The 25,752-nt window shown below is 49.2% G+C and overlaps 9 protein-coding genes across 9 annotated transcripts; 3 read left to right on the top strand and 6 right to left on the bottom strand.

Moving 5' to 3' along the window:
* Positions 1-242: 242 nt before the first annotated feature.
* Positions 243-2,571, bottom strand: N7519_000535 (uncharacterized protein; the record flags this gene model as incomplete). Its single annotated transcript, XM_057287313.1, has 3 exons — positions 243-1,154; positions 1,225-2,287; positions 2,351-2,571. 3 exons carry the CDS (start codon positions 2,569-2,571, stop codon positions 243-245), a joined length of 2,196 nt encoding a protein of 731 aa, XP_057153396.1.
* A 2,579-nt stretch (positions 2,572-5,150) lies between these two features.
* Positions 5,151-7,558, bottom strand: lysF (homoaconitase LysF; the record flags this gene model as incomplete). Its single annotated transcript, XM_057287312.1, has 2 exons — positions 5,151-7,442; positions 7,493-7,558. 2 exons carry the CDS (start codon positions 7,556-7,558, stop codon positions 5,151-5,153), a joined length of 2,358 nt encoding a protein of 785 aa, XP_057153395.1.
* A 2,043-nt stretch (positions 7,559-9,601) lies between these two features.
* N7519_000533 (uncharacterized protein) lies at positions 9,602-11,590 on the top strand (the record flags this gene model as incomplete). Its single annotated transcript, XM_057287311.1, has 5 exons — positions 9,602-9,993; positions 10,056-10,184; positions 10,238-10,750; positions 10,812-11,050; positions 11,118-11,590. 5 exons carry the CDS (start codon positions 9,602-9,604, stop codon positions 11,588-11,590), a joined length of 1,746 nt encoding a protein of 581 aa, XP_057153394.1.
* A 333-nt stretch (positions 11,591-11,923) lies between these two features.
* On the bottom strand, positions 11,924-13,834 carry N7519_000532 (uncharacterized protein; the record flags this gene model as incomplete). Its single annotated transcript, XM_057287310.1, has 1 exon — positions 11,924-13,834. One exon carries the CDS (start codon positions 13,832-13,834, stop codon positions 11,924-11,926), a length of 1,911 nt encoding a protein of 636 aa, XP_057153393.1.
* A 1,146-nt stretch (positions 13,835-14,980) lies between these two features.
* N7519_000531 (flavin-containing monooxygenase) lies at positions 14,981-17,021 on the bottom strand (the record flags this gene model as incomplete). The annotated part of the gene is made up of 5 exons (XM_057287309.1): positions 14,981-15,447; positions 15,497-16,114; positions 16,167-16,324; positions 16,382-16,663; positions 16,726-17,021. The coding sequence occupies 5 exons, from the start codon at positions 17,019-17,021 to the stop codon at positions 14,981-14,983; spliced, it is 1,821 nt and encodes a 606-aa protein (XP_057153392.1).
* A 609-nt stretch (positions 17,022-17,630) lies between these two features.
* Positions 17,631-18,745, bottom strand: N7519_000530 (alpha/beta hydrolase; the record flags this gene model as incomplete). Its single annotated transcript, XM_057287308.1, has 2 exons — positions 17,631-17,796; positions 17,853-18,745. The coding sequence occupies 2 exons, from the start codon at positions 18,743-18,745 to the stop codon at positions 17,631-17,633; spliced, it is 1,059 nt and encodes a 352-aa protein (XP_057153391.1).
* A 607-nt stretch (positions 18,746-19,352) lies between these two features.
* N7519_000529 (flavin-containing monooxygenase) lies at positions 19,353-21,464 on the top strand (the record flags this gene model as incomplete). Its single annotated transcript, XM_057287307.1, has 5 exons — positions 19,353-19,769; positions 19,827-20,068; positions 20,120-20,480; positions 20,536-20,791; positions 20,854-21,464. 5 exons carry the CDS (start codon positions 19,353-19,355, stop codon positions 21,462-21,464), a joined length of 1,887 nt encoding a protein of 628 aa, XP_057153390.1.
* A 644-nt stretch (positions 21,465-22,108) lies between these two features.
* N7519_000528 (uncharacterized protein) lies at positions 22,109-23,870 on the bottom strand (the record flags this gene model as incomplete). Its single annotated transcript, XM_057287306.1, has 6 exons — positions 22,109-22,135; positions 22,187-22,395; positions 22,444-23,156; positions 23,208-23,248; positions 23,301-23,579; positions 23,631-23,870. 6 exons carry the CDS (start codon positions 23,868-23,870, stop codon positions 22,109-22,111), a joined length of 1,509 nt encoding a protein of 502 aa, XP_057153389.1.
* Positions 23,871-24,445: 575 nt separating this feature from the next.
* Positions 24,446-25,582, top strand: N7519_000527 (MBL fold metallo-hydrolase; the record flags this gene model as incomplete). The annotated part of the gene is made up of 2 exons (XM_057287305.1): positions 24,446-24,798; positions 24,931-25,582. The coding sequence occupies 2 exons, from the start codon at positions 24,446-24,448 to the stop codon at positions 25,580-25,582; spliced, it is 1,005 nt and encodes a 334-aa protein (XP_057153388.1).
* Positions 25,583-25,752: the final 170 nt, after the last annotated feature.

Genomic DNA, 25,752 nt, shown 5'->3' with positions numbered 1-25,752 from the left:
AATTGTTGATATCACAGCTTTCTCTCACGCCTAGATCCTATATAGCTGGCAAATTCCTATTTTGATTTGCCTTCCACTATGCAATTCAACGCGGCCTATCTGTCCATTGACGCAGAGGGTCCCAGGAAAGAGTTGCTAGATGCAAATATTGACTTGGTCTAATCAAACCAACCAGAATCGCACACACGGTATGTACTGTTTGCGAAATATAACTTATATACATTAGACAATGCAACAAAATCTCACCTATTTCCTCCGGGAGAGTTTAGGAAAGACATTTCCACATTATCATTCTGAGTATTGAGGTCAAAAACCTCAGGCCAGAGATTGCTATGATCCCAGCTCAGATACTCCCACATGTACTGAGACGAAAGCGTTTCAAAGGAAGTAGCAGTCCAATCGGCAACACGATCGCGAGAGATCTGCTGACCAGTGTTGAAAGCATTGGGAGGAAGAAAATTCTGCGGGTTTTGCGGGTTTTGCGGATTTTGAGGGTCGAGACTATCTCCACTTGCATCAACCGGCGCCGCCATGGGCCCACGAAGGTTCGACTCGAGAATGCCCGAGATAACCTCAAGGGAGCGCCCTGCGGTGTGTCCGTATGGCTTCATGCGGCCGAGTGTCAACATAGCTGTTTCAACCAGCGTCTTACAAGCTTCGAATGAAGCAGCGGAATCGTGATCTGCGACGCCAGCCGACAAGCAAATCAGCGGAACCATAGTGGCCTGGAATAACATCCAAACAGCGTTCCAGCCGACCATCTGATTCAATTTGGTCGTTGAGAAGATGTCTTGGATGGAAATCGCTGCGATTTCCTGGCATTTCTGAATGGCAGTGCGTTCTTCAACCCGGATGGCCATGAAGGGTATTCGTCGCATTGCGTAGTTCAGTAGAGTCGGGCGGTATAGTAACATGCGATGATTGTAGAATCGCCAACGCATGACGGTACGCACTGCGTATAGTGATTCGGGACAGGGTTCGTAATCTTTAAGGACCGGCGGCAGGTCATTCCACCACCGGACAAGCTGCGCGTCTAGATCGAACATCTCCGCGTGCGATAGGGTTGGTAGCGCAGCTAGCGATTCTTGAATTTTTAACGCGATTTTCACAAATTGGACGTTTTCTGTCAAGGGGAGGACTTCGAAATATGATTCCTGTCAAGAGTCAATTTAGAAATGAACCCTGGGTCTTTCACCAGGGAAAAAGGGGGTTAGGGATGTGCACCTTGTCAAGCCGGCTAGGCAAATTAACAGTGATACTCGGGCCAAAGTAATCCATACTTGGCCGGCCGAGCGTTTCGTGGCCCCAGGTCTCCAAACAGCAAAGGGACCACCAGACGCGACGTTTGAATTCCTGAATTCCGGACTTCTTGGGGTCGAGCATCGAATGAATATCGGAAGGTTCGCGCTGCAAACCTAACGTAACCGCCATCCGCAGGGACGCGCCCATAAGGGAGTATGCCAGATTCGGTTGGCTAGTATAGTGACAGTACCAGCCACCCATAAGTCCTAAGGCCTGAACGACTTCAAGGCTAGGATTCCCCAGCGAACGTAGATTTAAGTGACTCATTGAACGCTCAAAATACGCTCGGTGGGTATTGTTATCTGCGCCTGCGGCTGTAATATTTCCCAGTGCGAGAACTATGTTGAGAAGTGCAAGCCATCGATCATCCTTCCGACGGCCAAGTAAGTAAGTTGTGCGAAAGGCTTCTTCGTCTATGAGTGGTGCAAATGGCTGGAAGTTGACAAAGTACGCGTCTAGCATTTGAGTCTCCGTGGGTGGGGGGTCAGGCTGGGGTGCAGCCTGCGACGGGGCCAACGCATTGGCTGGCTGTGAACATTGGTCTTTCGACAAGGATTGGGCGAAGTATGTGTTAACTGCTGGATGGAGCCACGCGATGACCTTCAGTGCAGCCTGAATTGACGAAACACCTAGGTAGGAAGTCGGGTGCCGAGCCGATAGGGATAATGCGTTGACGTCGTCTGAGATATGTCCTACCGATTCCGAGGCACTAGCACATTGATTTTCATCGAGCTGCTCTCCGGGTATTGTATGCAGTGATTCAAGGCCGGGCATCTCTCCCGACAATGCAGAGTTATGAGTGTCTAGAGACCCGGCAGCGATCGATGAGTCCTGATGGTGAGAATATGGGGTTCCGCCTGCGGTCACCAACTCTAACAATTTATCGCGTGAAAAATGGGCGATGTTCTCGGGGGCATTGTCCGGAAAAAGGCGTTCAAGTGTGCTTTTGTAGTCGGGCGAGGGTATTGACAGTTTCTCCGGCTGGCTAGTTTGATCAGTTTTTCGTCCTCATCGCTAGAGCCTGGGTGTTACCAGTTTTCCTTTTTACCTTTGCTGCGAGGATCGCGGTTCTGTATAGGCACACAGCTCAGGCTTCTTGTACCATCGACATGCTTCACAGGGCTTCTCACCATCGCATTTGATTTTGCGACGACGACATGAAGTGCATGCTCGCGGTGTAGACCCTCGCCGGCTGAGTCGTTCACTTCGCCTTTTATGTTTTGGGTTACGCAATCCCTCCTCGTTCTGAGCTTTGAACGCGATAAACATGACTCAGAGGGATATTGAGAATAGAAGAACAATCAGATGTGGGGTAAAATTCGATGTGCCATATGAAAAAAAGGTGAGATGGAAAAAGATAAAGGAAGTGTGGGGACTGAAGGGCTACCCTTGTATGTTGTATGATTTCACGTATGCATCGGACCGTTTTAACTCCCGACATCCTGCGAATGCGGGGAGACCCGATGTATCAGGGGAAACTTTCCATTTCTGCCCCTAAGACGTTACTTGATACGAATGTTCAAAATATACTTCTTACGAGAAACAGTTGTTTCAACGTGCAGCATACGGAGTAGATATCCTCCAATGAATAACCTGGCCTCTGTGGCCCAAATCCACTTTTACAATTGATCGCAACTGCGTATGCATATGTGGATGCACATGAACACGCGTAAATCCGTTAGGAGGTGGGTCGAGGGTCGAGCTAGTTCCGCTTAAGTGATTTTCTTGTAACTTTTGAATTTCATGTTGGTGGATCTCTCCCGAGATCTTCTGAGGAAAACGCCGAGCATTCGCCGTCAGTCCCTTCTTTGGAAGAGGCGGAGACTAGACCTATTTGGGAAACAAAGAGGCGGACATTCGCATTCCTCCAACTTCGTATACTTCGTATGATTGGGTCCATCGACAACCTTGCAATAAGCGAGACCTCGTGCTCAGGAAGTTTCTATTCTTCAGTGGTTGCGTCCCCGAGGCAAGAGCTTGGCCTGGGAGGATATAGAAGGAGGAGAACGGGCAAGTTCCCCAGCGATGATGGTCAAAGCTCCGTGGTTCTTATAATGGAGACCAGTGTCTCCGGTTATCAACCTGCACTTTCCTTGAATGGCCTCACTCCGGATCTGCACGTATGTCATACTGGGGACAAAGCGCACCCCGGATCTATCCAGTATGTGTGGAGTACATAGACCGACTCCACTTCCCCCCAGAAGCAGTTTGTCTTGGAAAGATCCCTGTCCAGATAATTAACCTTGAAAGTTGCACTAAGGCGTGCATAGGGTACCTAGGTAGGTCCCCACCGACAATGCCGTCCCCAGGAAACCGGGGAGGAAACCAATCATGAGTCTGGGAAGCCGGGCTTCCCCGCCTCCACAGCATGTATGGATATTTCCGAATCTGGGGCTGCGCTCCAACTGCCTTACTTGGCCTTGCACCTTGAACCCACGTCCAGAAAGAATGTAGTGGGGAGATGGTGTCTCTGACAATGTAAATTGCTTTGTTTGTTGTCTGTCATAGCATATCAATGAGCTAGCGGTTTTGGAGATTCTCACCTTGACACCACGGTGTTTATATCTGATCTCATCCTGTGAAGTATAGGATAGCTATATGCGGATTCCCATCGTCATGAGACAATCCAAAAGTAACCGGCCACTAGGACTTAACGTGACGATGCCCAACGCTTCGCCTAAGATCTGTTGGCAAACTGCAACCTCCACAGCCGACGTAATCCAAAGTAAAGCAGGGGCCGTCTGTGGGCAGAGCATCCTTTTGGAATGAGACAGCGGGAACACTGAGATAAAAATTACCAGACACCATCTGTGCTCATCTTCCCCACATTATATGACCGTTGGAATAGGCTGAACCTTGAAAGGCACTATTGATTCAACGAACACCATGTCTCAGACCAAGGATAGATTTTCCTATTCAGTCTGGTCTTATTCGAACTTGGACATTAGCATGTCTCGGTATAATCAAGTTGCGAATCCCAGGTAGCAAGCAAAGCTCAACCTTGGACTAGATTGGGACTAACTAAATGTTAAAAGGGTGAGACCCGTTTATAATATGTGGATTCCACCCAAGACCTATATGTATATAGGACCGGGCACCATATAAGGGGTACTCCTTGGTAAACTCCCTGAAGGGAGATCAAAACATCTTCAGTGCTCCTCCTTGACTACTCATGTCATGAAATTGTTCCCTGTGGTATTTTCAAGGGTTATTCTAGCGCGTCAGCCCTTGGCGGAGCGTTACTTTCCCTCCGCATATGTAGGTAAATAAGCTGAATATATCTCTGATGTATTTATATCCTTCAATGTTCTTGTTTTGCACTCATTCAATCATTCAATCACTGGCCTGTTGTACTCTACATAATGTAACGCGTTGGGTTTACCGAAATGGGTGGCAGACAGCAGAGATAGCTCCAAGTTCAAAGTTGGATGGCATGGAGATGTCGCATATTTGGACCCTTAATCTCCCTTCAAGAACTAATAATTTTCAAATCCAATATCTACCTAGTGAAAGTAGAAGTTCGTCCAAGATCGTGCGCTGTTAAACGCTGATTAAAAACAGATGAGAAATCGGCAGTGACCGGTGCTTGATGCAGGTACATAAGGAGCAAGAAAATCATCTCTGGTAAAAGTGATCTAGTATATTGTTATTCTTTTTGAAGACTTCCCCCTGTGGAACAGTTAGAGGCCTTCTCTATGGTACCTGATAATGATGGAAATAGTACAAAAAGTAAATATGCAAAAACATACAACAGCCAAAGATGACCGTGGTTATTGAACACGATACATCAACATGTTCTCTGAACAGGTCTTTCCAACAGGCATGCGTCTGGCCTGGTTAATGTGTCCTTACTCGGACTTCGCAACTTTACCCTTGACCCACGCCTCTAGACCACCTTCGGCGATGATCTCCTGTACATTGGCTGGCAGCTCACCGACCTGCTCCGTCCAGCTCTCTCCGGACTCACCCTCCTTAACTTCAACAACGCTACGCTTCACGTCCCATGTCAAGGTCCAGCCTGTGCGGCGCGTCAACTGGCGCCCCGCGTCACCAGGGGGTGGCTGAGCGAAGCTGGCACGGAGGCGCTCAATAAGTCGGGGGACTTCAAGGCCCATGAGGGCGTTGTTGATACTGTTTCGGGAGAAAATGTTGCCGAAACTGCCAGCCACGACCAGGGGGATCTGCTTGGCCAGAATTGCAGTCGCTGCTTGTTCTCTTGAGGATCCGCAACCGAAGTTGAAACCGGCGACGAGGATGTCACTTGGCTTAGCAATGCCCTTGAACTCGGGATCGTAGTTCTGCATGCAAGCGGCGGCCATGTCGTCCTTCGAGACGTTGTCTTGGTATGTCAATTTACCGGGGTAGATGCTATCAGTGTCGAGGTTGTCGGCATCGAGGAAGACGATTTCGCCGCTGATCCGTTCGGGGAAGCCAGGCAGGATCTCAGTGGCAGGCTTGGAATCCTCGCCGGCTGACTCAACCCGATCGATCAGAGATTCCATCTGTTGTAGCAGGTTGGTGAGCTCGTTCTCGGTAGTGGGAGGGAGACCGGTGCCGAATCCGTGTTCCACGCCAGACCAGTTTTCTGGCACCTGGTAGGCGCCGGGACCAGAGATAACGCCGCTGAGAGCACTGGCAGCCACGACTTCGGGGCTTGCCAGATATGCCAGCGCATCTCTCGAGCCCATACGACCCTTGAAGTTACGGTTGCTGGCACTGATGCCCACCTCACCGGGTTCCAGAAGACCTGTTCCGAGGCCAATGCAGGGTCCGCATCCAGCAGGCAGCGGCTGCGCACCGGCGTCGAGGAGAGCCTGCCAGTCGCCAGTGGATTCGGCGGCCTCTTGTTCGGGCGCGGAAGCAGCCGCGATATAGAGTTTGACACCATCGGCAATCTTGGGAGTCGTTCCGGGGTTGGCCTTCGCGGCATCCTTGAAGACCTTAGCCGCCGCCGCAAGGTCGGAAGCACGCGAGTTGGTGCAGGAGACGATATATGCGCGGTTGACCTTGATGTTCTGTTGGGCGAGCTCGTTGAGCGGGGTTGCGACCTTGACTGAATTGGGACCCGAGACGTAGGGCGAGAGGGTGGAGAGATTGAGGTAGAGCTGCTTGGCGTATTGAGCATCGGGGTCGGCTGTGAGGGGGTTGGCAAACAGCTCGTCGATTCTTTCGTGCGTGATACGCTGCCGAGTTGTGCGGTCTTCAGACATCGCTGCCTCGGTAGCCTTGTATCGTAGCCAACGTTTCAGAGTGCGGTCAATTGGGAAGAGACCAGTGAGCGCGCCCCACTCAGTCGTCATATTGGCGATCGTCAGGCGGCTATCCACAAGTAGACTTTCCATAGTCTCTTCGGAGCCGGTGAACTCAATTGCATGGTTCAGCACGTCACTGTTGAACAGCCCACACAATGCGACAATCACATCCTTACCTGTCACGCCTGCTGGTAGCGTTCCGGTGAACGTTACCCGCGCAACAGGGGGGATCTGCCACCATGTCCGCGACGTGGCCCAAATACTAGCAGCGTCGGTCCGCACAACTGCAGTTCCAAGGCAACCAACTCCACCATAATGGTTACTGTGGCTGTCTGAGGCTACCGCCATGGTACCCGGCCACGCATATCCTTCTTCCACCATAACCTGGTGTCCAATACCCCGGCCCGCAGGATAGAAGTCGATACCATGCTGTCCAGCAAAAGTCTCGATCTGCTCGTATTTCTTCAGGTTCGCTGCGCTGGTGTTTTGGACGTCGTGGTCGAGCGTCATGACGATTTGCTCGGGACGGTGAACCTTCGTAGCTCCCATAGACATGAACTTGAGGGCGACGGGCCACGAGTTGTCGTGAGTCATGCAATACCCGGGAGCCAGACTGATATAATCGCCGCTCCGAACGAGCTTTCCTTCGGGGAGACCGACAGCATAGCGCTGTACAATCTTCTCCGTCAGGGTTTGCGGCGTCCGCTTCTCGGAGGGAGTCTCAGAGAAAGGAATTGAGGCATTCTCGAGTTGTGAGTGGAATCCTTCGACCCGAGCGGATGCCGTCGTGCTCAGCGCGCGAGTAGAGGGGGATTTCGAGACCGATCGCAAGGGATGATGAATTGTCCTGCTTGGGACGCCGATGGACGGAGCCCACCGAGGCCGAACCTGGGGGAGTCAGGATGAATTGGGTGATCATGGGACGAAGCTGTACTCACCAGTCTGCACGTCGTGGAGGCCGGAGGCCTAGCCACGCGCTTCAACAACATCGAACACGGAGACATTGTTGAGTCAACTCTTAGCAAACTTTTCCTAGTCGCCGACCTCGGGAGTTGACAAGGAGCGGTATCACGTGATTCCGTGTTCCTGGGCTCAGCCTCTTGTGGCGAGGGAATTTCAAAGCAACCCCGGAAATTGCTCACGTGACTTGAAAAGTCATCCCCAGTTTTGTCGGATTAGCGTCCACAGGTGGGACTAATGCTCCGTACATCGCGGTGCATTACTATGTCTCTGCTGGAGAAAAGTTATGTACTCTATGTTGTATGTCAGAACAGCAATGGACTAATTAGGCAATTGAACACTATGAGTTAAGATTTGTTCGACTAACCAATTAGTGATTGAGGCTTTGGCTATGTAGCAGGTCAGGGTAAGACCAGGACTCGGTCCACGATCTCAATCCGTTGATCAGGGTCCAGATGCAGATCCAGGCACGCAATATATACCGAAGTGTTCACACGGCAGAGTACCAGTAAACATTCGCATATTTTGCTTTTCCACAAATCAAATAAAGCATACATAGGTAGAGAAATGGAGAGACGTGCCAAACTAATTGACCAACATATTTCCATTATGCTGATTTCCATCATGCTCATATCTTCCTTTATACAACATTTATACAATATTTATCTGAATGTTTCCCAGACCAAGTATTCCGGAATGGCTTGGTTTTTTGAAGTCTCAAACCAAAGGCAGAGAGGATCTGGGGTTATAAGTGGAACCTTGGAATTGTTACAGGTCGAATCAATTTGACCAATCAGACCCTGACCGAACCGTGCCTTGGCATATGCTCGTATCCAGTTAGTGTGACATGCAAATTCCACGGTTCTGCTTGATATTACGTTTTTCGGTGTGTCTTTTAGGCAGAATAATCCTGGGATTTTCATATCACAGGAAGTTGTGCAGTTGTGCAAGTGAACCTTGGTTATCTCCAGGGCTTGAGGGTTCCAAGGTTATCTGGGGAGATTACATAATATGCGAGATAAGGTTGTCCAGATGACCTCCAGGGCTCCCGAGGTCACTCCCATTCGCCCCTGAGGTTTCGATGCTGGAAAGGACCAGCGAGCGCACGCGATCAGGCCATTTGTGTAAGGTTGCCAAGACTGATATGAACACATACGGAACTCGATGGTTTAAGGCAACTCGTAAAATCAGATAAAATGGGACATTGGATGCAACCGGGTGCGAACATGCAGTCTTGGCCGAGGGGAGCGTGCACACTGAGACTCGGACACCCCGATCCCAGCCGGGCCCCAGCCGTAGCCCAGCCGAAGGTGATAACTGAGTTAGGGACCCATAACCCTTGGATGGGGTGCATCTAAGACCGTTTAGGTAGTAAAATCCAAAGATAAAAAAAAAAGAAGACCCACGCCCGGCTCGTGTCCGGATGCGGGTTAAGTCACAGCCCCGTGCGGGGACCATTATATATTCCAAACCAATCAACTTGGAGAGATATCCAAAGTAACCATCTGAACTGCGTCATTACGGCTGGGTATGGCTTTTGTATGGCTTGAATGGCTGACATGGGGCTTTCTTGCGCTAATCTGGCTAATCTTCCCTCGAGTTAAATGAGCCTTTTGAGTTTTCCTTTTTCTTCCCACGTTTTTTGCCCCGGAGTTTCTTTATTAAATGTCTCTGGTATCTTGCATACGATTCTGACTGCATTCTTTTTTACTTCTCCAAATATTCTCGTTCTTCTGAAAGTTCCAACTCTCCGCTAAACTCCGTATTCGACGGAAATCCTATACTAGAGACACGGCATCTCCGACATTTGCCTTTGCCATTGCACCTTCCACATCTCAACATCCATAGCAACAATACATTCACTGCGCACACCGCGGATTCCAGACCATCGCGACATAGCCCGACATCAGCCCGGCATCCCACTTCTGTAGCAGATCCACCCCCGGATTTTCGCCGATCCACACATTTGCAGAACCCATACCCCAAATCTAGACGGATAAACGACATTAGTCCATCCAGTTTCTTCCGCCCGCGCCTTATTCACACCGTATCAGCCGCTAAACACCACAGACAGGAATGAAAACAAAATGGCTATCCTAAGCGACAAGGACAAAGAAACGAGCGGCAGTGTGTCGGAAGCACTCGGACTCAAAAATGAGGGCCCCCGTGATGTACAAGAAGGTGTGATAACTGGAAATGCCGACAACCTTCAACGTCATCTTGGGAACCGTCAGATCCAGCTGATCGCCATTGGTGGTTCTATCGGAACGGCCCTTTTCGTGAGCATCGGCTCCGGTCTTTACCATGGTGGCCCAGGCAGCTTGTTTATTGCCTTCACCGTTCAATGTATCTTCCTGGCCATGGTGAATAACTGCCTCGCTGAAATGACCACTGCCTTCCCTGTCAGTGGTGGTTTCATTCGCTTGGCTGGAAAATGGGTCGACGACGCTCTTGGCTTCATGGTCGGCTGGAACTTTTTGTCCGTTCTCTTTTCGGCCTCGCCAAAGCCTTGCCTACTGTCTTTGCTAACACTTCTCTTAGCTTCTATGAGGCCCTTCTGGTTCCATTTGAGATCTCAGCTTTCACGCTGGTGTTGTCTTTCTGGAGCCCGACGCTTACTGAACCTGGTCCAGTGGCAGGCGTCTGTGTGGGTGTTATCTTGATTTATGGGTGAGAACCTCTTCCGCCCATTTGCGTGTTTCATCCTACTGATTCTCGTGTAGCTTCCTTAACGTCTTAGCTGTCAAAGCTTATGGTGAAGCCGAATTCTGGCTGTCCGGTGGCAAGGTCATTCTGATCTTCTCCCTGTTCTTTTTCACCTTCATCACTATGGTTGGTGGAAATCCGGCGCATGATGCTTATGGCTTCCGCCACTGGAACAACCCCGGCGCTTTCATGGAGTACCTGGATACCGGCGCCCTTGGTCGTTTTGAGGGCTTCCTCGGGTCTCTTTGGTCGGCTTGCTTTGCCGTTGTCGGTCCTGAGTATATCTCCATGGTCGCAGCTGAAGCAAAACGTCCCCGCATTTATATCAAGAATGCGTTTAAGACAGTCTACATTCGATTCGGTCTTTTCTTTATGGGCGGTGCCTTGGCCGTGGGTATCGTTTGCGCAGCTAATGATCCCCAGCTGGAGTCGGTTGTGACGGGCGGTTCTGATGGTTCCGCTTCGGCATCCCCGTATGTCATTGGCATGCGAAACCTGGGCATTTCAATCTTCCCTTCGATCATCAACGCGTCAGTGCCACCAAAACGAAACATTGAGTTGACAAACAGAAGACTAACGAAACTCTTTTAGCCTCTTGTTGACTTCGATTTTCTCTGCTGGCAATACTTACACTTACTGCGCTATCCGTACTCTGTACGGCTTAGCACTAGAAGGAAGAGCCCCTAGAGTTCTCACTTACACCACGCGCAATGGTGTACCCATCTATTGCTTCTGTGTCGTGATGATCTTCCCTATGCTTTCCTTTTTGCAATGTTCCAGTAGCTCGTCCATCGTCATCACGTGGTTCGCTGCGCTGGTTACTGCCGGAGGTAAGGAACCACACTGGAATTCACCCATGGATTCCAACAATAATTATAATACTAACAACATGACCAGGTCTCATCAACTACATCGTCATTACCCTGACGTACATTTTCTTCCACCGCGCTTGCAAAGCACAGGGACTTGACCGCAGATCTCTCTCCTATTTCGGACGTCTCCAACCCTGCTGCGCATACATCGCATTCGTCTGGATGATCGTCGTGACCATCGTCTACGGCTACCCCGCATACAAGCCGTGGTCCGTGTCCACCTTCTGGTCGAACTACACCATGCAAATCGTCATCCCTCCCCTCTTCCTCATCTGGAAGTTCATCAAGAAGACAAAGTTCGTTAAGGCTCATGAAGCCGACCTTGTCTGGGAACGACCCCTGATCGATGCGTACGAGGACAGCTTCCTTGACCCGCCTACTGGCTTCTGGAGAGAAATGCTGCAGCTGGTTGGCATTGGGCGCAGGAAGGGCGGTAATGATAAGCGATCGCCTTCAGTGTCTCAACCTCACGAGTCTGCTGGTGAAAGTTCGGCATGAATGTAACTACGAGCACTGTTTTATTGCACACATGTATGTTTAGGGTTTTAGTTACCGGGTGGGTAGCTGTCCTTATGATATGAGCCATCTGGACACAGGATTCTATTTCCTGCTGCAGTTACGTCAATATTATACCCGGCCAATTTGTTCATTTTAAAGATGTTTCGACTTAAGGATTGGCGCCGTATTGTTTAGTATTCCTTGCCTGATATCCCGGCCATATATACGTGCGGATAGAAGTTGACATTGATCGCAATTTAGAATCGGACATTGTCATATATACTCATATGTACCTAAGCAAACAATTCCATTTGGTAACATCCATGGATGGCTTTACCGACTTGCGGTGATATTTGTCCACCTCGCCTTCAGACCATGTGCAGCCATCTTTGGCTTTCGGTCTCTAGTAAACACACCCTTCTTATTCCCATCCACCCGCATGGTACCAATAGTCGTCTGGAAATCAGCAAAGTTCCAAACATGTTCGCCAGCCATGGACTCCAAACGGTCAAAGACCCGATGATACATGTCGAGCATTTGCTCCTGGAACTCTTCACTCCAAGGCAGGCCAAGGGTGGAGTGTAAACCGGCAATGGTATCTGCGCCATACTCGCTCATGATAATCGGCTTGTTGAATTTCTTTTCCCAACCACGCAGTTCCTTTTCCAGCGCTATCTCTGCCTCCTCGAGGTCTCCTGTTTCAGAATACCACCCGAAATAGCGGTTCAGACAATCAACATCAAACAGATCGGAAATCAGATCCAGTTCGTATGTTGCGTCGCCGACATTCGCGAATGTAACAGGACGAGTTGGATCAAGCTCGCGGGTCAACTTGACCAGCGGCTCGAAGTATTCGCGCGCTCCATCTTCTTGGGAGGCAGGCTCGTTGGCAATAGACCACATAACAACACTGGCGTGGTTCTTGTCCCGACTAATAAGTTCACGAATTGATTGCTCGTGAGCCTTCTGGGTATTGTTGTTTATATTGTCTTGAGAAAAGGTTTTGGGTGCTTCGCCTCCGGAAAAACCTAGCAACCCAATGTTCAGACCCACGGCGGGTGTTTCATCGACCACGACAATTCCGTGTCGGTCTGCGAAATCCATGACCTCTTCCGCGTAAGGGTAGTGTGAGGTTCGGAAAGAGTTTGCACCAATCCAGTCCATCAGTTGGAAATCGTGAACCATGTATGCTTGGTCGTGTCCCTTGCCGCGGATTGCAGTGTCTTCGTGTTTTCCAAATCCGGTAAAGTAGAAGGGCTTGTCGTTGATCAGGAACTTCGACCCGCTGACCTTGACGGTGCGCACACCCGTGGCTAAGCTGTAGGTGTCGACGACCTTGCCGCCGGAATCGAGAATGCTGGCCTCGAATTGGTAAAGGTAGGCGGCGCCGGGTTGCCACAGCTTGACCGAGTTGATCTTGACGGTACCCTGAGCTCCAGAGGAATTTGCAACAACGACTCCATCCTCGTCAATAACGGAAACCCTGATCTGCTCAGTCGAATTGCTGGCCACTTTGATCTTGTAGTTGATGAGTCCTGTTTCACCTTCAACATCTGTGACAACGGTAATGTCCTCGATATGTTGACGAGGCACGGAATACAACCAAACAGAGCGGGCAAGACCAGCATAGTTGTAGAAGTCATGGTTGTAGGTCTGGATTCTCTTGCCAGTGCCCTCGCCTATCTCGATCTTTCCAGGTGGGATTGTCTCGTGGGTGAGTTCGTTGTTGACACCAATTGTCAAGCGGAACTTCTCCCCAGCAGTGACAAACTCCGTGATATCGGCTTCGAAAGGTGTATAACCACCCACATGCTCGGCGAGCAGACGGTCATTTACATAGATACGACCGTGATGGGTAGCGGATTCAGCTCGCACGAAATATTGCTCCTTGGACCAGCCCTTTGGGACGAAAACATCGCGCTGGTAATACACCCATCCGACATGGTCGTGGATGTCCCGATCGACGAAGATATCATTGTAAGATGCTGGGACCGGACATTCCAGATACCCCCTGGGAAATGGCGCCGTCCATGGCTGGGATGTGTCGTTTGCACCGGAAGCGAGGGTGAATTTCCATAGGCCATCCAGGTTCACAAGCTCTCGGGAGGAAGTTCGTTGAGGCTTTAGCTTAATCAAAGGCTGTTCGGTATGCGCTAACTCATTACGTCGATGATGGCTGGCTGTAGGGACAGCAAACGAAGAAGGAATAAGGGATAATAACGACAATCCCGTTAGGAATTTCATGATGACCGAATATCGTATGTTATTGACCGAGGTGTACAAAAGCCACCCTTGATACAAAGATCGTTCTGAGCTGGTTGAGGCATGATGGCTGGCAAATTCGTCAGATATACACTAATTTTCCAGGGAGCAAGCCGGCAACTGAGATGCCAAATACCTCCACGTCGGTGATTGACTAGCTTGGCATATTGACAAGGTTGTAAGGCACGGGGTCAACCACGAGGCAAGTTGTTATGTACATCAATGCTCGAGTCGGGGTTTGCCAAGATAGCAAGTCCGGGGCCCAAGATATACAATGCTTTTTTGCGGGGGTGGGTCGGCAGTTCGGCATCTATGTATGGTGCACACACCCCATTCATCGGCAATTAGCCAATTCTTCTCCACGTCGGGTATTGATTGAATAACGTACTTATAGGCTGGACAAGCCAGAGGGTGGGGGTTAAAGCCTATTGTGGTAGAATACAACAAGTAAACAACTCTAAGGAGTGGGCAAGATTCCTAATCGGCTTTTAGTGACCTGAAGCTTCCCGACTATACCTATAGGGTGTGATATAAGATTCCCTCGGAGTAAAGATGTAGGATCGGAACTATTTCGCGGCAGTTGAAGCTGTTGATTATTACAAAAAGCAAGGAAAAGACACTTGGTTTACCCATAGAGTCGACCTTCGTGAGTCCCTATAGGTGCAATTAATAGTACAATTAAGAAAAGTTTCTCCGCTGGATTGACTTGGCTATACCTATGGGCGAGGAGATCTTTTGCAAGTCTCATGGGTCTATACTGGCTCGCTCAGTATATGTTCTTTCATGGGATGAGTACTTGAAATATATCTGGCCTTCATGTCTTCCCCCACCCCCCCTTCTTTGTCTTCTTGTTCCCGGGTGTCATATGATAAGACGACCACCAACTCCCTACAGCAGAACAATACAAAAGAGATACCTAGCTGGAAGGTTAGTCGGAAAAATGATGTCAGACATTCCTCATATAGCTAGTAGATACCATCCGTGCCCATCTACCCCGCCTCGTGGGTTGTGATGATCAAGCAACCAACTAATCATGTTTACCTATCTAGACCCTATGTACTTGGAGATTTCAGAACAGAAGATTAACAAAACATTGCAGTTATATATACAACTTTCCCTTTGCACCATCTAGTCGTGGACCTGTGGGAGGACAAACAGGTTCCAGAACTCATCAAAGTCTAGTGTCTGCGTGGCACCGATATCACCTCCCTTGGCCTCTCTCAGAGTGGTCCCATTACCAAGATAAGAAAACCGGTTGATCTTGGCCTCAGGGGTTCGATCCATCTTGAAATCCTCCCAGCGCGGATTCTTCATAGCCTCCAAGAGGTGGAAGATGGATCCGCCGTAGATGGCGATGACTGGGCCATCGACGGTACCACGCTTGTACCAACTGCGGCAATCTCGAGTCCACACTGTACGTTCAAGGTACTTCTGGATGTGCTGATTATACTCCTCGTTGACGTCGTCGTCAACCTCAAAGCTGCGCACACCTTCTGTTTGCATCTTCTCCATCCATTTGTAGATATAAGCGGCCGTTGCTTGGATACCGAGAATCAATGACCCGTTTGCAAGCGGTGAATTTGGTCCCACGAAGCCTGAACATGTAAGTTAAAATAATTCACGCTGGACGGGAGAGAAACATACAGAAGTAGTTGGGGAAGTCCGGCACGCACATGCCCATGTATGCCTTCGGGACGTCCTTTTCCCACTTCTCCGCCATGTTCACTCCGTTTCGGCCCACGAGTGGGAATGAAGGCTTGAACGAAGTGTCAAAGCCTGTCGCGCAAACAATAATGTCATATTCTAACTCCACGCCGCTTCGTGTAAGGATTCCTCGCTCGGTGATATTTGAGATATCATCCCATCTCAACTCGACATTGTCCTGGATAATAGCTTCCAGAAAACCAGGTCCGGGTGTTTGGCGACGGCATCCCACTGGGAAGGATGGAATGAGAAGTTCAGCTGCGCGCTTTCCCTTTTCACTGTCACCCAAACGGTCGGTCATGGATTTTCGGAAGAGCTCTTGAGCTTGTTGCTGAAGGTCACAATCAGCAATCACCCGATTGAAGTTTTCCGCCCTTCGGTTCATAATGGCAGCACGATAATCACGAAGGACTTTAGGGTCCTTGAACAGCTCCAAGGTGCTTTCTGCAAAATTATAATCCTTGTCCATTTCTGGATCATTTGCTGTCGGCTCGTTGATTCCAGGCGCTGGGCTGATCCACGTTTGGCTCCGTACGTAGCAGTCCATATTCCCGACGACTAGCAAAGTCAGCTTTCTGATAGGTTTGATGAAATATGCGTGAAAACATACCACTGGCAAGCTTAGGGACAATCTGAATGCCCGACGATCCAATTCCGATGCAGGCAACGCGTTTTCCGGTAAAGTCGTAGCTGGAATCCCAGTGCGCCGAGTGCATCAGTCTTCCTTTAAAACGGTCTAGACCTTCAATTGAGGGCCACTTCCAATTGCTGTGATTTTATCATATTAGCACCCGCACGGGAAAATATTAGAAAGGGATTACACACTTCAATACACCGCTGGCATTGATGAAGACATCGCATTCGTCTCGGATCAGAGTAGCTCCATTTCTGATCTGGAGTTCCCACTTTCCCTTCTCTTCATTCCAAATAGCAGACTCGACTGAATGTTGAAGACGAATATATTTTTCAACTTCGTATTGCTTGGCTACATCTTTCATGTAGGAATGGATCTGCTCTGACGTCGCGTAATAATTTGGCCACGCCGGGTTGGCAGCAAAGCTGTAGGCATAGTTATGCGCTGGGATATCACACTGACATCCCGGGTATCTGCAATCGGCGCATTAGCTACGACAAGGTCACAGATGTAGCCTAGGCCTCATAGAACTTACCGGTTCTCATACCAAGTTCCTCCCAAATCAGCGTTCCGCTCATAAATAACAAACTCTGCATTGGCATCCTTCATGCGTTCATTGAAGACAATACCCATCATAAGGCCAGAGTACCCTGCGCCGAGGCAAACAACTCGAAGTGGCCTCCGGGTGCCAATGGGCTGTTCAATAATGGTATACTCAGGGTTGAGGCGATGCTGATGAGCGCTATTGATGGATTTGTTACTATAGCCATTCTGGATACCGGGCTTCATAACTGAAGCCATTGGCTCTATAATTGCTGCGGGAGGTGACATGGCTTAAAGAAGAAACAATGATGGGTACAGCCTGGTGCTCTAAGCAGCTTAAGACCTTCCAAGGTTGCTTGGATGTATTGTCGATGGTTATCTCAGGGTTTCGCAGGAAGTCCTGTTCTATATGCATGGAGTTGTGGTCATAAATAAACATTCGCCGTAGACATTGGAGGGGTACTCTTGCCGGATCTCCGGCTTGGATTCTAAACTCCGAATGAAACGGAGAAGCTGCGATAGTCTCGGAGTATGACCCGAAAGATTCATCTCGCCTGTCCCGATTAGGATAGCCGATGGAGCCGAACACAGGGTGCGACATCGGTCCATGTACCCCGCGTTTACTTGTGGGGAATTCCGGGGAAGCGGCAAGGCCTTGGAATATTCCCAGGACAGCCGAGGTAGCTCTACAAGGAGAACCACCTCTTTATTTATCCAGGGCGAAATGTCGCACTGGGTATCGTAACACCTTCATACTACAGCTATTTTGTTGGGAAGACAGATAACATGTAAGACCGCTATTAAAGACCATACGAAAGGAATATGCCTTCAATGTGTAGATATCCATCAATCATCATACTAGTCCCATTAATCTATGTCTGTATGCAAAAATACCGCTCAATGTTCTCGAATGATAAACTCTCCTGAGGCAGAAGGCTTTGTTAAGGCCCATCGAATTCCATCTTCCATAGTCTGATCCCATTGCTTGCAAACCGATAATCTCACCCCAAATCGTCGGAATCCATGGGGCACACCCTTGAAGACGTTGACATTGGTCGGTACACTTCAAAGGTTCGTTAGCTAGAGATACACACCGAGCCCTCTTGAGCATTTGCTTACCCATTTTCAGCTAATAGCTTCCCGTATAATAGCCCTTCATCTCGTAGTGGATCATAACCTGCAATCCCAAGGGTTGTTGCTGGCAACTTCTTCGCGTCTTCAGAAGACAAAAGCCCCGGATTCAGCCGCTTGTCCGTTGGATCTGGATTTTCCACTTGTAAAAGACCATTGAATAGCATCTTCCTACGCATATTCAGAATCGGCGCGTTCTCATTTTGAGAATATGAGGAGAGGCTAGGATCCTTTATTTGGCCCAATTGAGATTCATAACACTTGGTGTACACTAGAGCAGGAATCATTAGTACCTGGCCACGGATGGGTAGTGTTGGTGAGACTGGGAGATCTGCTCTCGACGCTGCCTGTGTCAAAGAAGCAGCGAGCCATGCGCCGGCCGATATTCCACCGACAACGATTTTGTACGGATCACCGCTTAATGGAGTAATGTTCTCACAGACCCAAAGAAACGCGTCTTCGGCATCGTTCCAGGCGGTTGGATACGTATATTCAGGAGTGTGGCGATAGTTGACATTGATAACAACAACATGTGCGTTTACGGCAAGCCGAGAGCATATCGCATCCTCCGAGCTCAAGGTACCGAATAGAAAACCACCTCCGTGAAAGTGCATGTAGATGGGTAGCATCTCAGTGGGGGATGCTGAGATTGGACGATAACTCCTCGCCTCTAATTTGTAACCATCACGGGCACAAATTGTTTGATCTTGCATGAAGACTTGCTTCGAAAACTCTGCCATCGCCTTTCGCGCCACGACCTCTCTACCTTCGTTGGCTGTTCTCTTCAGCTCAGACAAGCTATGGTCTTTTGCGGCTGGCAAAGTAGCTTCCACGCGTAGCCACTCATCGCTGGGAACACCGTATTCTGAGAAGTCACACATCTTGTGGCAGACTCTGAGGTCACAATGCAGCTGTTGGATTTGTTTGTTGTTGGTTTGTTTGTTATCTCGGGTCTGATGTCGGCGTATATATGAGCCGCACCGCCAAATCTCCTTTGAGCGACATCATGAAGTTTGTCATTCAAAGAATCACGAGGAATTCACTTCAGGCCAAGGTTGTCGTGTCCCCCACAGCCGAGAGACAACAAACAGATGTCGGTGTTTCCAAAAGCAGATTGCCGAAGGCACGTGTCACCACCCATTCCGCCAGAACATCTCGGCTACTGTTCGTTTTGGGTGTACATACGATTGTACCCTTCGGCACGCAATCTTTTCACCAGGGTCACGGCGTCCGGTGGGGCGTGATGGGTCGCTCTGTCGGCACGGAACATCCTGGTGGCCTGCGCAAAGAGGGACGGAGGCGAAGCAGGTGTTCTCTCCCGCATTTCTGTTCTAGTATAAAGTTAGAGGCTTGCGACAACGAAATGCATCAAGAAGTCCAATTTGTCTATTACCTTACTTGGTAAGAGAAGAGCTTTGGGTTATCAAAAGTTCAACTGACTTTTTCCAACCCCTCAACACCCTCCATTGAAAACGCTTCCCCGCGACAATGGCACCATCAATCGTGACTCCAGACCTACAAACGTCACCCGTGGCGGACGGTAAGGCCCCTGCGACTTTCACCACCAAAAACGCGAAGGACCTTCCAGAGACCTTGCTTTCGCATTTCGCCGAGAGCATCAACAACAAAACTACCAATGGCCCGGAATCCACGACTAGCGACCGGTTCACGGAACACTCAGTCCCATTCAATGACCAATACGCTCTAAACCCACGCAAACTCCGTATTGTCACGATCGGCGCTGGTTTCTCTGGGCTAGTGCTCGCGCACAAATTCCAACATGCCTACCCGGAACTTCAGGACTTTGTTGACCACACAATCTTTGAAGGTCGAAGCGACATCGGAGGAACATGGCTAGTCAATACTTACCCCGGCGTGCAATGCGATGTGCCCTCTCATATTTATGTAAGTTTACGACAACCGTCTCCCTTCCAAGGTTGGGAGCTCTGCTGACATGCCTAGGCCTTCCCATTTGACCCTAACCCGGACTGGCCCCGCTTCTATTCCAGCGGACCTGCCATTCAAGAGTACATCAAGACAACAGTAAAGAAGTGGAACCTTGATCGTGATGTCCAACTAGAAACTCAGGTTGTTGGTGCCTACTGGCAGGAAGATTCAGGAAAATGGAAGATAACTGTGAAGCACGGTGGAGTCGAGCGTGATGAGTACTGTGACATTTTGATCTCAGGCCAAGGTAACTTGGTGTAAGTCCTGGTCTCTTGTGAGCTCTAGGAAAAGATCTAACATCTCGACAGGAACCCTTCATGGCCAAAGATTGATGGACTTTCCGATTTCAAAGGTCATGTTACGCACTCCGCACGATGGGACCATGACTTCGATTACTCCAACAAGCGGATAGCTGTTATTGGCAACGGATCATCTGGCATTCAGATTGTACCCCAAATGGCCAAACTACCTGGTACGACAGTGCGTAACTTCATTCGTGGTCCAGCTTGGGTCTATTATCGTGTCCCGCCCTCGAAGCATCTTGGCAGGGAAACCGAGGACACCAACCCGGAATTCCTTGAAGAAGAGAAAGAGCGATTCCGCGATCCGGTCCAACATCGCGAATACCGGAAAGGAATTATCCACCGCACTAATAAGGCGTTCCGCTTGGTAAGCACACAGCGTTGAACTCTACTTGACCAGAGCTAATTGGTGTGTCATCTAGTTCATGAAAGGAGAGCCTAATGAAACTACCGTGGCGCTAGCAGCGGCCCAGATGGCTGAAAAGCTTAACCATGATCCCGTGCTGTGCGAACAGCTTATCCCCAAGTGGGAGATCGGTTGCCGTCGAGTGACCCCAGGCCCTGGCTACCTGGAGTCATTCTCAAAGCCAAATTGCAGTCTGACCTCTAGCCCAATTACGAAAATTACCGAGAAGGGTATTGTCACTGCCGACGGGCAGGAGTTTGAATGCGATGTTTGTAAGTTCATTCCTTGGCCTACTACACCCCCCCTTCACGTCATGTCTAACACAGTGTCTCAGTGGTTTGTGCCACTGGCTTCGACGTCTCTAAGTGCCCTCAATATCCCCTCGTTGGCCAAAACGGTGTCAACCTCGCTCAAAAATGGAAGGACGAGCCTACCTCTTACCTGTCAGTGGGAACCGATGACTTCCCCAACTATTTCACAATGGCCGGCCCCAACTGCCTCTGTGGTCACGGATCCCTCGTCGAGGCATTGAATTGGACCGGCGACTACTTTGTCAAAATGATCAAGAAGATCGCCACAGAAGACATCAAATACATGGTTTTAAAGGCCTCGTCGGTGCACGCATTCGGCAAATACCAAGACGAAATCCACAAGACTTTGGTATGGTCCGGCTCATGTCGCAGCTGGTACAAGAGAGGCACCGTGGACGGCCGGGTCACACATCTTTTCGCCGGCAGCGCTATCCTGTTCCGCCGCCTGCTCGGCGAGATCCGCTCAGAACACTATGACATTGCCTACAACTCGGGTAACCCCTTCCGCTTCCTGGGTAACGGATTTACTGAGTGGGAGATGAACGAGGATTCCGATCTGGGATGGTACGTACAGGTTGCTAAGCCGGGGCCCGTGGCGTATACTGGGAATGATAAGAGCTGGGTAGCGAAATAGATGAACACACGAGGACGCACTCCTGTTGTTGATATCCCTTAACCTGGTCATTGTAAATATTTATTTTATATACTGCAACTGCAACTTCAACATATACTTATACTTTCTACCTTCATTTTACTAAAAGTTATTTCTGCTTATACTATGGAGTCACCTACCTGGCAGTGTATAGTCGCCAGTGCGCCATATCGTATTCTGCCAGCAGAACATTTCACAAAGCTGGCAGTATGGTTATGTGTATTTATTGACTATAGAAGTTGAGATACCAAAGGTTATATATAGAAAGGTTCCCGTTTATAGAGCTAGATTTAGTTGATGACATGTACACGACAGTTATTTTCCGTAAATACCACTCCATTTGATGTGGTATCTCAAGATAATTCATTTATGTAGTATTATACTATCGGGACTTCTTGGTTACGACCGCCGTCTGTTTGAAGGTTTATGTGTGTATTTACTGTCCGAGGGAGTAGGAAGGGATTTGATATGACTCCTGAAGGTATGACGATTTATTCTACAGAGATTAGATCGCACTCGCGTGGATCCATAGTGGACAAAATATCCCATGCTCCTAAGCTCAAGACTAACTACCTATTATACTTCAAGTTCCCAGCATCTCCCACACTTGCCTACTGTCGCTACTCTCACAGTGAATACCTGAATTGCATATTCTGTCGATCTGTCAAGAAATGAAAACAAATTTTAGAGCTCGCGTGACTCACCATTTTATCAGTCAAGTCATCCTCATAAGCATGTTCAAAGCCTTCCACGGTTCCCGTCTTGTCACGGCGTCGATTCTCCAATGAGCAGATGACGCGGTATACCAAAACAAGGAGGCCCGCAACAATTGCGGTGATGACAACCACAATAAATCCTAGATTATAACGAGGCGAGTCTTCGTGTCTGAAGACCTGGGGCCCTGCAAAATTGCCTAGTGGAGATCAGTGCTAGGAACTTGATAAGGTGGCGGAAGACCTACCAAGGGAATATCCGATATACAAGCCCGAGGAAGCGAGTGATCGTTTGGTGTAGCCAGCGTTATTCGCAAGGAAAAGACCCATTGTAACTGCATAGCCAGCACCGGTGGTCGTGAGAATGTAGCAGGCAAAAAGGAGTGCACCAAGCTCCGACCGAGGCAGAAGCCAGAGCATAATAGCAGCAGCCATAGTAACCAATTGGCACATGATGATGAGATATGCACGCCACCCAGGGAATTTGTAAGCCAGGTGTGTTGTGATCAACATCATGGTACCGGCATAAACGCCAGAAGGTATCATGAGAAGCAGCGAGTTGAGTGGGTTAAAGCCAAAGCCATCAATGATTATAGCCTGGAAGGTCGAGATCGGCGCATTGGCGAACATACCACACAGCGCGTAGAAGAAAATAAGCCAAAACTTGACATCGGTCAAGAGCTCAATTGCCTGGCCTCGTTTGAAATGCGTGTTTCTGACTCCGGAGTTGTTTGTTCTCATGCGAGATACCGCAATGAAACGCTCCCTGCCATTGAAGCCCTTGGCTCGGATAGGATCGGATGGCAGGACAAAGTAGACCAAGACACCACAGATGATTGTGAGAGCCCCGGCGAAAAGGTACATATAGAACCATGGAGCAAGACTTCCTCCGAGGTGCCCAAGTCCGTAGTTGACAAGAGGCGAGAAAATGGACACGTAACCTGTGCATGAGTACCAGGCACTAAAGGCTAGTCAGCTAGAGCTCAACTCCGCATTGCGTTGAGAAACATACCCCATTCTCAGGGACTGTTCATCTTTTTTGTACCATCCACCCTAAATCCTGATGAGCCGAGATCGTTTGACAGCGGTTGTGAAGAATACGTACGACGATCATCATAAAAATCGGACTTATGCCAGCCTCGGTGAAGCCAAGAAAGAATCTCTGCGCGTATAATCCCTGGAAGTTCGTACAAGCGGGAGTGAGGATCAAGGTTGTCCCCCAGACAATAATGGCAAGAGAAGCAACACGTTCAATGGGAAATCTCTGGGCCAGGAAAGTGACTGGATAAGCGCCCAAAATAAATCCAAGGTAGAAGATGGAAGAGGCCATGGAGAAGCGATTTCCACTGTTCAAGCCCAGGTCGTCCTTGATGCCAAAAAGAGCCTGGGAATATCATCAGTTCGTGGATTATTGTACGCCTGGATATGGTCATACCGCTTGTCCAAGCAGGACCTTGTCGGCGTAAAGAAATGCATAAGTGACGCAAAGGACAGGGAGTAGCTTTATGTCGATTTTCCTGCGCAGCTTGTTCTCCTCTTCCGGGGTCCATGTCTGGTCACCGTCATACACAGCGAGGACCTTGATTGCTTCATCTCCGTGCGCGGTGTCGAGCTTTTTCAAGTCTCCCTCCTCGCCACTCGAAATATGGGAGACATGTTCTTTAATTGAACCCATGATAAATGTCTGAATAGAATCAGATTGAGTGGTAAAAGACTAAAGCAAGCCTCACAGCGATGGCTGGGAGCCCCTTTTTATCCCCGGATATATCAAACTGAAATCCTGGGGAACAGATCCATACCGAGCTGCTGAGTGCCAATCTCTGGGCATGATTTACCTCCGTCCTGTGGGTAATATTGTCATTATCATGTAGGCATAATAAGAGAGCCGACGGAAAGTCCCTAGCAGGGTTACCGACGATATAGCCGGGATGTTATTAAAAGCGTCCAGCGGTCCACGATGAGCAGGTGATGTTTCGAGCGTCTAGGTTCCCGAAATGCGGGGGCATAAATGCGGGGAAGCACAAACGGATACGAGGTCAAACCATGGAAGGTTGGGGAATAATGAAGAGGAGATGAGAGCCGAAGATGTGGGGAGTTGCCATGGTTATCCCGATCTGGAAACACCGATGTCAAAACACGGCCGATACCGCCCCAGAGCGGCTGGGGTCCCACAATTTCGTAGATTGCACTGTCTCATAAAGAAAAGGCATCATATTCGCTTCATCTGAATAGAATATCCCAATTTCAACCATGACAACTAGCCGGTCACTCATCGAGCTGCCTCCTGGTGAGGAGGTGGTGAGCGTGAAAATGATCAACCCGGTCAATTTCGGCCCAGCTATCATCAAACGGTTCATGGAGCCTCCTGTTCCCGGTGTGGAAAAAAAGAAACCGGGGCCTGTTTTGACATTCCTTTTGGAACATCCCTCAGGTCAAAAGCTGGTCTTTGATCTTGGAATCCGCAAGGATTATCAGAACTATGCTCCCACTGTGGCAAACTATATACCAACAACAAACTACGACATCAAAGTATCAAAGAATGTGGTCGATATCCTGGAAGAGAACGGGATCCCTGGAGAGAGCATTAATGCGGTGATCTGGAGGTAATCATTTCCGAAGTATTGCAACATTTCAAAAGCTAACGATCACTTTGCAGCCATTGGCATTGGGACCACATAGGAGACCCATCAACTTTCCCCAGTACCACTGATTTAATTGTTGGATCCGGGTTCAAGGATGCCATGTTGCCCGGCTATCCTGCCAATCCCGAAATCCCCTATCCGGGAGAGTGACTATAATGGTCGATTCCTGCGCGAGATTCGATTTGATGGCCCCGATGCCCTGCGTATTGGAAAATTCCCTGCCGTCGATTACTTTGGCGATGGGTCCTTCTACCTCTTAGACAGCCCTGGACACGCAATTGGGCATCTTTGCGGTCTAGCACGAACGACTGTGGATCCTCCTACTTTCGTTATGATGGGAGGAGACATCTGCCATTACGCGGGCATTTTTAGACCGTCGAAATATCTGCCTGTGCCGCCGGAGATCACTCCACACCCGTATAATGCACAAAGCGATCTCCCGTTCTGTCCTGGAAGTGTTTTCGATGATCTGCAGCACATTAGAGGAAGGAAACCAACAGATACAATGTACGAGATGTGTTTCGGTCATGATATCCCCCTTGCACAAAAGACCCGTGACCAACTGCAAGAATTGGACTGTGACGAGAACATATTTGTTATCATTGCACATGATGCAACTGTTAGAGATGGGGTAGACCACTTCCCATTGAGTCTCAATGCTTGGAAGGAGAAGGGGTGGGCACAGAATGTCAAGTGGACTTGGTTGAGGGACTTGGAACCCTTTTGGAAATCAAAAGGCTTGTAAAGGTCATTCTTCTAAGACTATAAGATATCACTATTCTAGGATATTCCATTAGCCAGTGTCGAAATATATACCGCTCTATTCGTCTACATAGACAGAACGGCCAATTCCGCTTTAAGATCATATTTTTCTCACAAAATGTCTTACAGCCTATTAGCTTCCAGAGCTTATCG

This window comes from Penicillium mononematosum (assembly GCF_028829835.1).
Source record: "Penicillium mononematosum strain IBT 11891 chromosome Unknown utg000001l:1.0-4488741.0:1.0-4491989.0, whole genome shotgun sequence".
NCBI lineage: Eukaryota > Fungi > Ascomycota > Eurotiomycetes > Eurotiales > Aspergillaceae > Penicillium > Penicillium mononematosum.
This window is presented reverse-complemented; position numbering and strand designations above follow the sequence as displayed.